This window comes from Coffea eugenioides, chromosome 3 (assembly GCF_003713205.1).
Source record: "Coffea eugenioides isolate CCC68of chromosome 3, Ceug_1.0, whole genome shotgun sequence".
Classification (NCBI taxonomy): domain Eukaryota; kingdom Viridiplantae; phylum Streptophyta; class Magnoliopsida; order Gentianales; family Rubiaceae; genus Coffea; species Coffea eugenioides.
Genome location: NC_040037.1, coordinates 14,861,623 through 14,878,434, shown reverse-complemented (window position 1 = coordinate 14,878,434; position 16,812 = coordinate 14,861,623). Strand labels below are relative to the sequence as shown.

General features: G+C 33.3%; 1 protein-coding gene across 2 annotated transcripts in view; it reads right to left on the bottom strand.

Annotated features, from left to right (window-relative positions):
- Positions 1 to 9,996: 9,996 nt before the first annotated feature.
- The window catches only part of LOC113764831 (cold and drought-regulated protein CORA-like), a 40,256-nt gene continuing 33,440 nt past the window's right edge, over positions 9,997 to 16,812 (bottom strand). The window contains exons 1-2 of one of the 2 annotated variants that reach the window (XM_027308841.1): positions 11,078 to 11,226; positions 10,006 to 10,427 (exon numbers count right to left, since the gene is read on the bottom strand). In XM_027308841.1, the coding sequence (XP_027164642.1) occupies positions 10,177 to 10,427; positions 11,078 to 11,168 (342 nt within the window). In that variant the 5' untranslated portion in view covers positions 11,169 to 11,226 and the 3' untranslated portion in view covers positions 10,006 to 10,176. Of the gene's footprint in view, positions 10,428 to 11,077; positions 11,227 to 16,812 lie in introns of those variants that run through there. The other variant, XM_027308842.1, reaches the window with a different exon arrangement.

The window sequence follows — 16,812 nt, the reverse complement described above, 5'->3', positions numbered from 1 at the left end:
GCGTTTATTCTAATTTCTACTATGGAGAGGATAATGTTCATGTCCAATATTCAACAATATGTCCAAGTATTGTTGACAATTTGGACTCTGCTGATTACTTCGATCGATTATGATTATTACAAATTGATTAAATTGTCAAACATTTTTTTTTTTTTAAGAAGAAGAAGAAAAGAAACAAGGAAGAACATGCCAAACTTTGCAATAGTTCCAAGAGAGGTATGATTGGAAGGCTATTTAATTATGTTACGTTTTGCATTACAAAAACATGTTTTGTTATGTTTACTAAACGCCTATATGGTATAGAATGGACGAATACCATTTTGTATCTCAAATGTAAGATTGATAACGAGGACTTAAATTTTCTTTTGTCATAATTAATTTAGTGTTGCCTTTTATTGGTTTTCCTTTTGCTTCTAGTTAAGTTGTGCTCTTGATCTAATTCTATTCACCGAAATTGAAGTATAAGCCCCAAAATTAATTACTTGTATGCATATTTCCAAAACTAATTCGCAAGGAAGAATCTTTTGTAAAAGACGACACAAAGATTAGCACAATTCAGCCTCCAAAAAATAGTATAAACGCATTAGAATCCTAAGCAGGACATGATCATATCTATGTAACTAAAAGAAGTAAAATCTTCTAAACCTAGAAAGCACATTTTAAAATAGGGCCCAACTTGCGCTCTGATCGTGAATTGCCTTCAAAAGCATATATTACAGATCCATGACTGTTGATAAACATTGATCAAATGTGTAAAAACCGTACCATCTAATCTTTAACTTAAATACCAAGCAAAAAACTTTAGTGATATGTTGCAAAAAACTTTAGTGATATGTTGTGCCCTCATTTTAATTGCAACAGTCCATTGATTCAAATGTAATCAAGATTGTATGGAAGTTTTCTACTACCAAAAGGATTTGGTTCTGTACACAATAGGAACCTATAAAGTTTCATAAACCAAGTTAAAAGTAATATTTTTTGTAAGAATATAACTAATTGTGTATTCTTTTTATTCTTTAAGTTTTGCCCATACATTAAATACTTCTAAATAGGGGAGATTTTAGCATTCCATTTAGATTTCATACTGACCCCAAGTTAAATATATCATTGGATAATGAAATAAGTAATTTTGACATTTAGATTGCAACAATTTAAATAATTCAAAATATAGCTAATTTTCATTCTTGAGATATTCAAATTGAAGGAATAATTCTCTAAAGGAATCATAGAATTTTCCCTAAATATGAGTTCCAAGTTTGGTTCTATTGCATCATTTGTAGTCTAAGCTCTTTCCAATGTTTTAAAACTTGGAACCTTAATTGAACCGATGAGGTTTTCGGATAGAGGTTCAACCGGTTAGACCGATTCAATCTTGGTTCAATGAATTTTTTTAAAAATAATTTATATGAATATATATGTACAAAATAAGACATACAATGGACTAATTTAAGATTTTATATGATGAAAATTTTAATGTTTTCAAAGAATTTGGATTTTCAGAAATAAAAATGTTAAATTATAAGTTGCAACAAATGAATTTCATCTCAATTTCAATTGTATCTACCAAAAACTAATCTTAAATCCAACCCAAAAATACCACAATATTCTAAAATTATACAAAATTCAGGTCCATTGGAATTAGACATTATGAGCTTAAATTTTTAATTTATGTTTTTGGGATTTAGAGATTATAACTTAAAAAAAAAAGAAGTTTGGAATTTGAAGAAAGTCAGGAAAATAGAAAACAGAGATGCAAACTTGATAAAAGGCAAAAAAATGAGAAGAAAGCGAGTGGATGTGGCATTTAATAATTAGTCTTTAGGGTTAAGGAAAACCTATTCTTATAGATATATATATATATATATATATTTCAATTTAATAGACAAAAACAAAAAACCACCGGTTCAACGGTTCAATCCAGTTCAAACGGTTCTTACCAGTTTTTAACTTCAATTAACCCAAGGTATGAACCGGACAGAAACTATGACCAGTTCACGGCCAATCGGTCGAACTAGCCAATCCGGTCCGATTTTCGAAACAATGGTTCTTTCCCTTATCTCGCATTAACACTTTTTCCTAGTTCAACATATATGGTTCAATTGCAAGGCAAACTGGTCATACGTAACCGTCAAATACGGTGTACTCAAATATGGAGTAAAATGAAGCAATATTTTTCAGGAAGAAGGTGTAGGAACTCAAGTCATTATTTGGTGTCAAAATTATCAAATTTGGCATTTGGGATAAACTAGTTATATACAGTGCCACATAACCAGTGCGCATCAGAAACACACACACTTAATAAAAGTACTCCTCAAGTTCTTTTGGTAAATGTCGAATTTGACAGAGCTTTTGCCGGGAAACATATGTACGTCCTACTTCATTGATTTTTTTTTTTGATAAAATAGAATAAAAAGAAATATAAATTGAAAACTTACAATGTGAACATCCTAAGCCAATTTTCTTGACAAACGGCATATGAAGCCTTTTGTTGTCTCAAATGCGATTGCGACCTTCTAATTTCATTTATATTGCTGTCCTATCTTGGCATTGCAAGAAGTCAAAACTTGCTGCTTCACTGCTTAAACCGCTGCTTGTCTTATTAGCTATCATTCATTAATGCATTCACGAAGACTTCAACGTGATGAATGCTCTAACAAACATTCATTTGTCGAGAGGGTCATGATCCATTAACTAAGATTGCGAATTCAAGAACTAGATATCCTAAATTTTTTCTTTGGATGAATTTTTCGTACACTAATAGTGTACATATTATCAGTTTTGGATGACTGATAACTATGCAAAATTTATCTTTAAAATCCAATTTTTGCACATGTATCATAAATTTAACAGTGATTGTGTATATAATATCAGTATATATAAAATTTACCATTTTTTCTTTTTGTTTCTTAAATTTCACACCTCTAGTTTAAAAAAAAAAAAAAGAATGAGCATCAATTTGTAATGATTTACCACATTCTCAATCCATTATGCCTTTTTTTTTTGTGTGTAATACCCCCATAATCTGATAATCACGTTGGATCCTAACTAATCTAAAATCAAACAGTCGGATCCCTTTTGAAAGTGATTCTTCTAACGTTATTTTCTCCATTCATAAAAGTCTTGGGGTTGTTCTTGATTCATTATTGCAACTGATTATAGATTATGATGTTGAAAAATTAGTTTTTGTGACGTTTTTTATTGCTTTTATATCTTGCTTATAGATTTGGTAGCTAAAATCTATAATACCCAAATAGTAGTTTTTACTGATACTAATTATTCTTTATAATCAATTTCTATAATCAAATTTTATAAAATCTAAAGCAATCGAAAAAACAAGACCTTAACAGGTATCGACTTCATTGTCACTTGGCTCAACAACAATGAGTGAATCATTATGTTTTCGTCAAAGAGACGTTTACCAGAAAATGAGCATCTTTTGAAGCAGGTACTCGCTCTTTGATGCACTTAGGCATGGCCACGGTTCCAGAACCAACGGTTCTGGTTCCAGAACCGCCGGTTCTGGTTCTTCAAAGAGGTAGAACCAGAACCGCACCATATAAGATGGTTCTGGTTCTGGTTCCAGAACCGGCGGTTCTGGTTCTTCAAAAAGGTAGAACCAGAACCGCATAGTTCTGATTTCGATTCCTTATGGTTCTGGTTCCGGTTCCGGTTCCGTATGGTTATATACAATTTAATTTAATTTCTTATCCTTACCAATTTTAATACGAATATAACAATATATTTAAAATTTTAAATAAAATGTAAAAAAATAAATACAAAATAAATATCATATTTTAATTTTATTATTATTCTACAAAGTACGAAATAATAAATAGATAATAGATGAAGAAATTGAGAGTAGTTTAGAGATGGAAGAGAGAAGATTGATTTTGGTGTAGTAGAAAATAAAATTTCAAGTCTTATTTATAGGACAAAATGAAATTAAAAATTTGGAACGTTGTATTGTAACGTTCCAAATTTGTAACGTTGTATTGAAAATTTGGACAAAATTACAACGTTGAATTGTAACGTTGTAAACTTGTAATTCACCCTAACCCCCAATTTGTCAAATTTAGCAGGCAGCCACCTTTCTTGTTTTTTTTCTATCCTTTGCTTTGTTTCTTTCTTCCGTTGAGAGCCTGAGGACCTTTGTGCAAGTCAGGAGGAGCCCCCGAGAGCAAAAATTGAGAGCAAAAATTGTGGTGGCATCATGATGCCTCTACTTTTATTATTTTTTATATTAATTATTTTTAAATTTTTTAACGGTTCTGGAACCGACGGTTCTGGTTCTGGTTCTATTTTTTAGAGAACCAGAACCGGAACCTTTATCCAAGGTTCTACTACGGTTCTGGTTCCACGGTTCTGGTTCCGGTTCTGGTCCGGTTCCAAACGGTTCGGTTCCGGTCCGGTTCCCGGTTCCAAGTGGAACCATGGCCATGCCTAGATGCCCTGCCATAACGCTAAGATGGGCTTTCCGCCATACAATACTCAGGACACGATTGAGTCATTTTACCCACACAGCTAACGTGCCAGCAGAACTTAATGATAGACCTGCTTGGCCTATTCGGAACCACTTTATTTTGTCTCCGTGTCTCGTGTCGGCATAAAGGATGGAGTTTGCGGTTTCGAGCCCAGCTCCAAGTCAAAGTTTTGGGTGTCAAACCATTCTCATAAATTGCAGAAAATGACTCTCAACAGCATAGTGACTTTAGTCCATTGAGGGTTTAATTCGTTTTTGTCGAATACTGCTATTTTTACTCTTTTCCAATCGAACTACCCGTGGAAAATAATTCCAAGTCTCAATAGGATATCTATGCCCAACGCCAAAGGAAATTTGGAAGGATCGGAATGGATTTAAAAATTATGGGATTTAAGGTCAATGATGCCCAGTTAAATATGAGAATGGTAGGGTATTGATTGGGAATCCTAGGACCCAACTTATTTGCTCTCTATACCTTTTTTTTTTTTGTCTTTTATTTAGCTCTCTCTCTATCTTTTTTCCTTTTACTTTCATTTCTTAGAAAATCATTAACGAAATATGTTGAAGTTTCTTATTAAGGGCTAGTTGTGAACATAAGAAATATCAAAGAAGGATTTGAAAATCAAACGTTCAATAACCTAAAAACATGAAAAGTTTTGGTTTTAAGTCTAAACAAGAAACAATGGTAGCCATAAGTTCAATCAAAGTAGTATTTGTGAATAACTTGTTGGGCATGTTAAATCAAACCTAAAAAATAGAAGTTTCTAGTTTAGTAGAAGTATTTTAGTTAAGGTAAGTATTTAGTAATTTATTAGAGTCAAATTATAGTAGTTTTAATATATAGGATTTGGTATTTTATAATTAGGTAATTCATTATAGTTGTCAAAATTTATTTACCAAATCATCTAGTCTATAAATAGGAAATCTTATTATTGTCATCAATTGAAAAATGTGAAATTCAATAGGCTTGTTATTATAGTGTGCAATTAATATATTATTATTAGCATTAATCTTCTTCTCCTACGCGTACTCTTATGTGTGTAAATTGCCTTCTTATATACATTGATTTTATGAAATTTATCTCTTATAGATTTTTGATGAAATTTTCTTTAATTCTACATTGCCATTGGCGGACCCAGAGGTTAAATTTAGGGAAGCAAGACTAGCAGAGACGCATGCTTAAGGGGGCACTCTAATGTTTTTGGAAAAAAACTTGTGAGTAAAGTTTAACTCTAATATTTTTGTTTAAAAAAAAACTTGTAATAAAGATATATATTTGGATAGGTTCCAGTCCAAACCAACTTGCTAGCTCTTGAGGTTTAAATAAGTGTAAATAAATTTAGATAGGATGTAAATAAGTAGGATTGTGGTGGGGGGAGGGGGAGAGGAGGGTTGAGTTGGGAGGCAAAGTAGGAGTGTAAATAGGAAGTTTAAAATCCAAAATCTCTAGTTTACAAAATAAAAAAAAAAATAGGATTGTGGTGTAAAAAAATAAAAGGAAATTTCACCATTTTGATCCCTAAACTTTTTCACTAAAATCAATTTCATTCTTCATGGTTTATTTTAATTAATTTAGTCTTCAAACTAATTTTTCACTTTCAATGTGGGACTTTTGCAGCTGTGCCACCACATTTACGTGTTCCGCATGGCCGGACGGGGGCATGATTGGGCACAATTGTCACACGGGACTAAACTTCTACAATCAACAGATTTAGTGTTCATATCGTACCAAAATGGTGAAAATTCATATCCTTTTTGCTTCTTTATTGATGGCAAATTATTTTATGCTTCACCACAATTATACCACCTCAAAATCTCACCGCAGATCTATCTACTCTTCTTTTCAAAAGCAACATTTCATTTCAATTTCCCTCAAATTTTATCAGATTATTTCTCTTCTTCTACTTCAATGGTGTCTTCACTCTCAAGAACACTTTGTTGTAGACTTCTTCTCACCATCCCCAGATTAATGCCCCCAACTTTCTCTTATTCCTTCAGCTCAAAAAGCCTTTCTTCGGCCGGCACCTCCTCAGAGTCGAATGAACGATTCAGCCGGGTGAGATGTTGAGTCACCAGCGCCCTTTTTTTATCTTTTTCTTCGCCAAACACAACTAAGCAATAACACATCATTTAGACTCGTCCCCTCAAAAATGGGTTGGATATTGGCGTTCACAAAGTCCAGTTTTTGCTGAACATTTTTGGAAATTTTCTTTCTTTTTTTTTTTGGAATTTATTGTTATGGTAATAATTATTAGAATAAAGTTTCAAAGTTTAATTTTTTTTGGTTAAAAACAAAAAAGCCCCCAGTGTTATAGTCATCATACAGAAAAGCCCCTTGTGATTTCATATCATACGCGTCGATACTCCATGGTTTGAATTATTCTGAAAAGTCGACGGAAATCATCAAATTTACGGCGTTTGTCTTAAATGCACCGGAAAGGCGGGTGTTTCTTGCGGAAAATAGATTTCTTCCACAAACTTTCACCTGATATGCCTACTTTACCCTTCACCCTTTAATGAAAAGAGAACTTGTTCTGGTCTTCGGCTTCGACCAAAATTGAAGGACACAGAGCAGTTCTCAAGCCAGCATTCGAAGCCTGTGAAAAATTGTAAGTAATCAATCAACCAGAGGTTGCAAGCCAGCAAAGGATGATGTAGTTCTCAAAGCCAGCAAAGGAAACCGAAAGTGCAGCAACCAGCGGGGGAAAATATATCTGCTTATATTTTGTTTGTAAATATTGAAGGGAAAGTGCAGAAAGTGGTCGACGATGTCTTCCTCAAGCTCACTTGGGATCAAATCAAAGTTCTTTCTGTTTGGGATTTGCCCACTGCTTCTGATTGATCCTCTGTCCAATGCAGCCTTGGTTTGTAATACCATGGCTGCAAAGAACCCTGATAGGATCCCGTGTTTGTCAGGAAAGTTTGATAACACTCTTATCCACTTGACAACTAACAGTGTAGCAACCTACAATAAACCAAAAATGTTGAACATGTTGAAACTAGTAATCAAGTCCAGCACTGGGAAGGGAGCTCAGTGAGTTGAATTTGAGCTGAAACAAAGCAGACTTAAAGACCCTGCCTAAGCCTCCTTGTTCAGTTGGATGGACAAATAGCCCAGGATGGGAGCCATGTGAAGCCACCAAGCAAAGCTCTGCCATTCCTCAGAAACACCCACAGTATTCGGGAACCCTTCTTCTTCTCTTTCCAATAGCTTCTGATATCAAAGTCTCTGCCTTTTTGCTTTGGATTGCTCTGTCCCTCCCTATCTTGGACTCATCCTTCCTCGCACCTCAAAATTGCTTCTGCAATTTTCGCTTATATCAAAAGGGTATTTTTGTCTTTTCATTCAGCTCCGTCTGTTTTAACGATTTCCGTTGACTTTTCAGAATAATTGCATATGATATGAAACCACAGGGAGCTTTTATGTATGATAATTATACCACTGGGGGCTTTTATGTTGTTAACCCATTTTTTTTTTTCACATTTTGACGGTGACCTTCTCTTCTGTTTGCTATAATGTGTAAAAATTGTTGTGCGTTTTTTAGTGGGAAAACTAAACTTGGGCATGTGTCAGTGTCCTACAATCAATTCAATGGCTGAATTTCAAGGACACTTGGATAATTGATCAAGTTCAAGGAATTATTTATTGGGGGAAATATTACACTACATTTTACACATTTCATGAGGTTGAGCATAATTTTCATACGGGACTAAATTTAAAAAATAACACATTGCCAAGGGAAATGGAGTTCATATCTATGATTGAAAGTGAAAAATTAGTTTGAGGATTAAATTGGTTAAAATGAATTATTATTTTTTAAAATGAATTAGTTTGAGGACACTGAAAGCACTGTGCACTCGTCTTGCCCACAGAGTGTCCTCCTTAGCACAAACATTCTAATGATTAAGTATTTAATGATTGACTGAGTCGACTAACCAAAAACAACAAGATTATCCTTCCAATAAATTATGCAAACTAAAAGAAATGAAAATTTTCACTTTAAGAAAATATAACAAACCTAATATTGCCTTATAGTTAAAGAATTTTGCTAACTTTAATATATTGTTATCATTATTATTCAGCCTGAAGCCATGACTGAAAGTGATATATACGAAGACAAAGATTAATTCAACATGAACAAAAAAAGATTTTAGGGAAAATAAGACAATATTTTTGGGAGTCAATACTACGGAGAAGATGACAAATTTTTACATTAAAAGGATGCCAAAAAATTGAAATAAAAATTAACCTTACATTTTTTACTTTTATTTCTTTGTTTGCTTTTTTTAGGTAAAAAAATACAGGAATTATTATTTACTTTTATCTTTTTTGTCTTCTTTGTATGATAAAAATTATCATATACTCTACAATATTAAATATACAAACGAAATTAAATTGATAAAAGGAAAGGAACTCTGTTTTGTTTATTTTCTTAAAATCTCTTCTCATTTTTGTTGGGTTAATGTTTAATGTCATGCATATTTGATTTTATTAGACTTTAAATCGAATGATGATGATGCTAACGATAATAATAATGATTAATAAAGTTAGCAAATTCCTATAAAAATAAGCTAGTACTTTGCTTGTTATTTGGTAAGAGCAAGTCCTCCTTTTAGGTTTATGTAAACCGTCAGACGGCTAATATTTTCCTTTTTACAGACTAATATGTCCCATATTTACACTAGAGGAGGAAAACAAATATTGCATCAAACCTCAAGGGTTGACATACTTAATTTTGGCTTGGAGGGACCGGTTAGAAACAAATTTCTAGAACCAAAATTTTAAATTAAGGGACCTAATACACAGTTCTAAATGTTAAAGATCAAAATAGGATCACTGATTAAAGTTGAAGTACCGTTGGAGTCATTTACCCGAACCATTATTTTGCCCTCTAAAATCGTCATGGACAATCCGAGGCTGAAATTCATTGTAATCTACCTTTCATTTATACTTGAGAATAGCACAATGTTCAATCTGTCACCCTCATTGTAAAAATTAGATTTCAGGCATTTGTGCAATGGTTTGAGAGAGAGAGGTCGTGAAACAAAGTAAACAAGATCTTCTGTATGCTTTTGACATCACTTTTGACTAAATATTGGACGGATACATACCTAAGTGAGGGTCTTTTTGAAAATATATGCATTGGTTAATTTAAGTATACCCAAAAGAAAAGAAAGAAAAAAAGGAGCAATTTGATAATGATTTACTGATTTACAGATAAAACCAAACCAAAAACTAGCGTTGGCTTTGTTGTCAATTTGAGATACTAAAATTACTCTTTTTTTTGGTGGAAACTTGTTTGTCAATTTGAGATACTAAAATTACTCTTTTTTTTGGTGGAAACTTGTTTGTTGGTGGAAACTTGTTTGTCAATTTGAGATACTAAAATTACTCTTTTTTTTGGTGGAAACTTGTTTGTCAATTTGAGATACTAAAATTACTCTTTTTTTTGGTGGAAACTTGTAAAATTGACTTCGTATTGCATGAAAAGATTTTGCCATCACCTCAAAAGTGCTCAAAAAAGAGACACAAAATCACACTCATATACTGAAATTGAACTAGATAGCCAGCAAATACATGGAGTGCATATTTCATGATCACTGATTCAGCACTTATTTGAATTTCACATTACAAAGTGCATACTATTATAGTAAGCATTCATGATTAATCATGACATAGCTAGAAGCTGGCTTTATTAGTTCTGAGGCTCAGCATCTGCAGCCTCACCAGGATGTCCACCATGGCCGCCACCGCCATGATGCCCTCCATGTCCATAACCACCATGGCCGCCACCCCCGTACCCTCCATGTCCTCCTCCGTAGCCACCTCCATGGTGTCCTCCGTAACCTCCTCCATGACCTCCTCCGTAGCCTCCTCCGTGGCCTCCTCCGTAGCCACCTCCATGGTACTTGGCTTCTCCTTCCTCATTTGTCTCAACTGTCTTGGCTGCAATAAAGATAAATAGGGTATGGGCGTTAGTTACTGTAATGGCAATTTTGAAAATGTAAAGTTTGGACCAAGTTGTGTACATGTTTTTAGGTTACCGAGTATTTTAGCAAAACACATCGTAATCCTTTTGAAAATTTGCCTTTTAACGTATGTGTCAAATTATTATTTTACAGATATCTTTAAAATGGCTAATTACTACCAACTAATAGCTATTTTATCATAGTTTCTGAAAGTTAATAAATATAAAGATTTGTTAACAGTATGTTCAAAATGAGAATCTTAAATCCATATTTTATGCACCGAGACGTACCATTATAAAATATAGTTTTACTCTAAAAATACAGGAAAGGTAATCCAGTCACAAACGACTATGCTCCCAACTCCCATGTTTGGAAAGGCTTGACAATTCGAATCCAGTAACTGAAAGTGGAGGTGTATTCAATCTTTTTAACCACAGCTCTGCCATGTTTCTTAGCACTCCGACACTTCACATGTACAACAAAAATCTATTTTTGTTTTTTGAAGGGCAACAAAAATCTATCTGAAACGTTAAACGCTGTGGTCCTAAATACTGAATTAAAACATGGCGCATATAAATTAGAAAGAGAAAAAATGATGAAATGTGAATTGAAGAATAAATGTCTTACAATTGTCAACTGACTTGGCAGCCACCTCTGAGGTAATCATTAGAACTACAGCCATGGAAATGAAAAAGAAAAGAAGTGTCTTGGAACCCATTTTTGCTCAAGGAAAATTTAGGTATTGAAGACTGATTTTGAGAAGGATGAGGAAGCTGGTGCAGATTGACCTCTATTTATAGGAAAACCTATGCCACATTCCCATCGAAAGGGTCCCGGAGTCGGCCCACCAGAGTAGTAGGTGTTGAACAAATAGAAAGATGTACGGAGAAGCATTTGTAATAATTTCTACATGTCTTTAAGGCATATAGACTTCGAGCACTATGGAGAAGATAAGGTTCTTTTTTTTTTGCCAGCAACGATACATTTGTATAACCTACTTTATCTTAATCTAGGGGGAGAGGGAGTCTAAGGAGGCTGTAGTAGGAGGCTAGTAGGTATACTTTATCTTAATCTAGGGGGAGAGGGAGTCTAAGGAGGCTGTAGTAGGAGGCTAGTAGGTATACAGATCCAACTAAATCAAAAGAGTGTTCTGACATAATCCCTAAATTTTTTTCGCTACAAATGATATTTGAACCCTCTCCTATAACTCAAGGAGGGACTTAAGTCCCTCCTTAATGGCCACTGAGCCATTGGCCCAGTGCTATGGAGAAGATAAGGTTCATGTCCCCTATATTCAACAGTATGCCCCAGCATTGTTGATAATGTGGACTCGGCACCGACTCCGATGGATTATATGCTTTCCAATTTGATTGACGTGTCAATTATTTTATAAGAAGAAAAGAAACTATTTTGAAGAACACGTCAAATTTGCAATAGTTCCAAGAGAAGCATGATTAGAATTATGTAACTTTTTATTTACATCACAAGATACAATAATATCTTTTATTATGTACGTTAAAAACCTATAAGTTGTAAATATAAGATATGCTGTGCCCTAATTTTAATTGCAACACTCCATTCATTCAAATGTAATCAAGATTGTATGGAAGTTTTCTACTACCAAAAGGATTTTTCCCATATATTAAGCACTTCTAAATAGGGGGAGATTTTAGAGTTCCGTTTAGCTTTCATAATGACCTCAAGCTAAATATATCGTTGGATAATGAAATAAGTAATTTTGATTTTTAGATTGTGCAATTAAAACATAGATAAATTCAAAACATAGATAAATTTCATTCTTGAGATATTCAAATTGAGGGAATGATTCCCCAAAGAGATCATAGAATTTTCCCTAAATATGACTTCCGAGTTAGGTTCTATTGCGTCATTTGCAGTCTAAGTTCTTTCCCTTATCTCGCATTAACACTTTTGCCTAGTTCAACATAGATGGTTCAATTGCAAGGCAAACTGGTCATACGTAACTGTCAAATACGGTGTACTCAAATATGGGGTAAAATTAAGCAATATTTTTCAGGAAGAAGGTGTAGGAACTCAAGTCATTATTTGGTGTCAAAATTATCAAATTTGGCATTTGGGATAAACTAGTTATATACAGTGCCACATAACCAGTGCGCATCAGAAACATATGTGTGTGTGTGTGTGAAAGTTACACATTCCAACACTTAATAAAAGTACTCGTCAAGTTCTTTTGGTAATTGTTGAATTTTACAGAGCTTTTGCCTGGAAACATATGTACATTCTACTTCATTGATTGTTTTTTATTGATAAAATAGAATAAAAAAGAAATATAAAATTGAAAACTTACAATGTGAACATCCTAAGCCAATTTTCTTGACATAACAGCATATGATTTGTCGTCTCAAATGCGATTGCGACCTTCTAATTTCATTCATAATGCTATCGCTATCTTGGCATTGCTAGAAGTCAGGACTTACTGCTTCAGGGCGTAAAATGCTGCTTGTCTTATTAGCCATCATTCATCAGTGCATTCACAAAGACTTCACAATGATGAATACTCTAACGAGCAAACATCCATTTGTCGAGAAGGTCATGGTCCATTAACTAAGATTGACAATTCAAGAATTAGATATCCTGAGTTTTCCTTTTTTGTTTTTTTAAATTTCACACCTCCTTTTCTTTTTTCTTTTTTTAAAAAGGATGAGAATCAGTTTGTAATGATTTATCACATTCTCAATCCATTATGCCTTTTTTTTGTGTGTAATACTCCAGTACCTGGTAATCGCGTTGGGTCTTGACTAATCTGAAATCAAATATTGTCAAATCCCTTTAAAGAGTGACTCTTCTAAGGTTATTGTTTTCATCCATAAAAGTCGAATCGAGACCTTATTTAGAGTTTGTTTTCAATTGATTATTGCAATCGATTATAGATTCTAATGCTGAAAGATTAGTTTTTGTGACGTTTTCGACTACTTTTGTATATTAATTATAGATTTAGTAACTAAAATCTATAATATCCAAACATAGTTTTTGCTGATTTGAATTATTCTTTATAATCAATTTCTACAATCAAATTTTGTAAAATCTAAAGCAATCAAAAAACAAGACCTTAATAGGTATCGAGTTCATTGTCACTTGGCTCAACAACGAGTAAATCACTATGTTTAGGTCAGAATAGAGACGTTTGCCAGAAAATGAGCATCTTTTGAAGCATGTATTTGCTCTTTGATGCACTGCCATAACGCTAAGATGGGCTTTGCGCCATACAATACCTCAGGACACGATTGAGTCATTTTACCCACACAGCTAGCATGCCAGCAGAACTTAACGATAGACAGGCTTGGCCTATTCGGAACGACTTTATATTGTCTTCGTGCCTCGTGTCGGCATATGCAAATCAGTGGTCAAAGCTGTCTGTGTCGTTAGAAAACTGCAAGTCAAAGCTTTCGGTGTGAAACCATTCTCATAAATCGCCGAAAATGACTCTCAACAGCACAGTGACTTTAGTCCATTGAGGGTTTAATTCGTATTTGTCGAATACTGCTTATTTTTACTCGTTTTTTAATCAAACTGCCCGTGGAAAATAATTCCAAGTCTCAATACGATATCTATGCCCAAAGCCGAAGGAAATTTGAGTGGATCGGAAGGATTTAAAAATTATGGGATTTAAGCTCGATGATGCCCAGTTAAATATGAGAATGGTTGGGTATTGATTGGGAATCCTATGACCCAACTTATTTGCTCTCTGTACATTTTTTTATCTTTTATTTAGCTCTCTCTCTATCTTTTTTCCATTTTTTTTCATTTCTTAGAAAATCATTAACGAAATATGTTGAAGTTTCTTATTAAGTGCTAGTTGTGAATATAAGAAATATCAAGGAAGGATTTGAAAATCAAACGTTCAACAACCCAAAAAAATGAAAAGTTTCTGTTTTAAGTCTAAACAAGAAACAATGGTAGCCATAAGTTCAATCAAAGTACTATATATAAATAGCCTGTTGGGCATATTAAATCAAACCTAAAAAATAGAAGTTTCTAGTTGTTTAGTAGAAGTATTTTAGTCAAGGGAAGTTCTTAGTAGTTTTTTAGAGTCAAATTATAGTAGTTTTAATATATAGGATTTGGTATTTTATTAGGTAATTTATTATGGTTGTCAAAACTTATTTACCAAATCATCTAGTCTAAAAATAGGGACTCTTATTATTGTCGTCAATTGAAAAAAGTGAAATTCGATAGACTTGTTATTATAGTGTGCAATTAATATATTATTATTAGTATTAATCCTCTTCTCCTACACGTACTCTTATGTGTGTCAATTACTTCCTATATACATTGATTTTATGAAATTTATCTCCTATAGATTTTTTAAGGAATTTTCTTTAGTTCTACGTTGCCATTGGCGGACCCAGAGGTTGGAATTGAGGGAAGCAAGACTAGCAGAGATGCATGCTTAAGGGGGCACTCTAATGTTTTTGAAAGAAAACTTGTGAGTGAAGTTTAACTCTAATATTTTTGTAAAAAAAACTTGTAAGTAAAAATTAATATTTGGACAGGTTCCAGTCCAAATCAACTTGCTAGCTCTTGAGGTTTAAATAACTATAGGCATGGTATAAATAAATTTAGATAGGATGTAAATAAGTAGGATTGTGATGGGGGGATGGGGGAGAGAGAATTGAGTTGGGAGGTGGAGTAAGAGTAAAAGTAGAAAGTTTTAAATTCAAGATCTCTCACTTACAAAAAAAAAAAAAAAAGAATTATGATGTTAAAAAGTAAAAGAAAATTTCACCATTTTGGTTCCAAACTTTTTCACTAAAATCAATTTCATTGTTCATGGTTTATTTTAACCAATTTAGTCTTCAAACTAATTTTTCACTTCAATGTGGGACTTTTGCAGCTGTGGCACCACATTTGTGTATTCCGCGTGGCCGGGCAGCGGCAAAACTGTCACACGGGGCTAAACTTCTACCATTAACAGATTTAGTGTTCATATCCTACTCAAAATGGTGAAAATTCATATCCTTTTTGTTTCTTTATTGATGGCATATTATTTTATGCTTCACCAAGCAATTATACCACCTCAAAATCTCACCGCAGATCTATCAACTTCTTGAATTCAAAAGCAACATTTCATTTCAATTTCCCTCAAATTTTAGCAGATTATTTATTCTTTTCCTCTACATCAATGGTGTCTTCACTCTCAAGAACACTTTGCTGTAGACTTCTTCTCACCATGCACAGATTAATGCGATGGTCCCAACTTTCTCTTATTGCTTCAGCTCAAAAAGCCTTTCTTCAGCCGACACCTCCTCAGAGTCGAATGAACCCTCCGCTCTCATTTCAGCGGGGTCCGATGCTGAGTCACCAGCGGCCTTTTTATCGTTTTCTTCATCAAACTCAACCAAGCAATAACACATCATTTGAGATAATTAATTCAGTACTTAAATTTAATAGATTCAGATCTTAATATATTCATACCGTTTGATAACCAAAAAGTAAACATCTGAATTAATTAAGTGGCACTGAATTTTCTAAACAAAACTTACTCCCAAAATTAAGTGATAAACTATTCACTTATCACTGAATATATTATGTATTTAAATGTATTAGATTTAATACTTAATAATTCAATAATTTAATGGATTCAGATTTCAAACTTTAGTTTTCAAACATTAGTTTTATCAAATGCATCCTTAGACTCCTCCTCAAAAATGGGTTGGATATTGGCATTCACAAGTCCAATTTTTGCTGAAGATTTTTGAAAATTTTCTTTCTTTTATTTTGAAATTTATTGTTATGGTAATAATTATTAGAATAAAGTTTCAAAGTTTAATTTTTTTTTCACATTTTGACAGTGATCTTTTCTTCTATTTTCTATAATGTGTAAAAATTGTTGTGCGTTTTTTAGTGGGAAAACTAAACTTGAGCATGTGTCAGGGTCCTACAATCAATTCAATGGCTGAATTCCAAGGACACTGGGATAATTGCTCAAACTCAAGGAATTATTTATTGGGGGAAACATTGTCATAGGTATGAACTCCATTTCCCCTGGGACTGTGTTATTTTTATAAATTTAGTTGACAGGTTGTCGAACCTGTGCAATAATAAAAACCTGCTCAAACAAAAGTTAATTTTTGTAGATAGTGATAAGTAGGGTCGAATCTACAGGAACTGGGAATATTTGTCTCTCTTGAAGTTCAAATTGACAATGGGGGATTTTTATAGCAGTGGAAATAATGAAACTGTTCGAAATAAGTAAAATAAAAAATAAATAGCCAACTAAAAATTAAATGACAAACTATTAAAACCAAAGTAATAATAACTAAGCTCTAGTCAAGAAATAACTTCAGGAATGGTTCAACTAATTGATCATCGATGCAGAGATA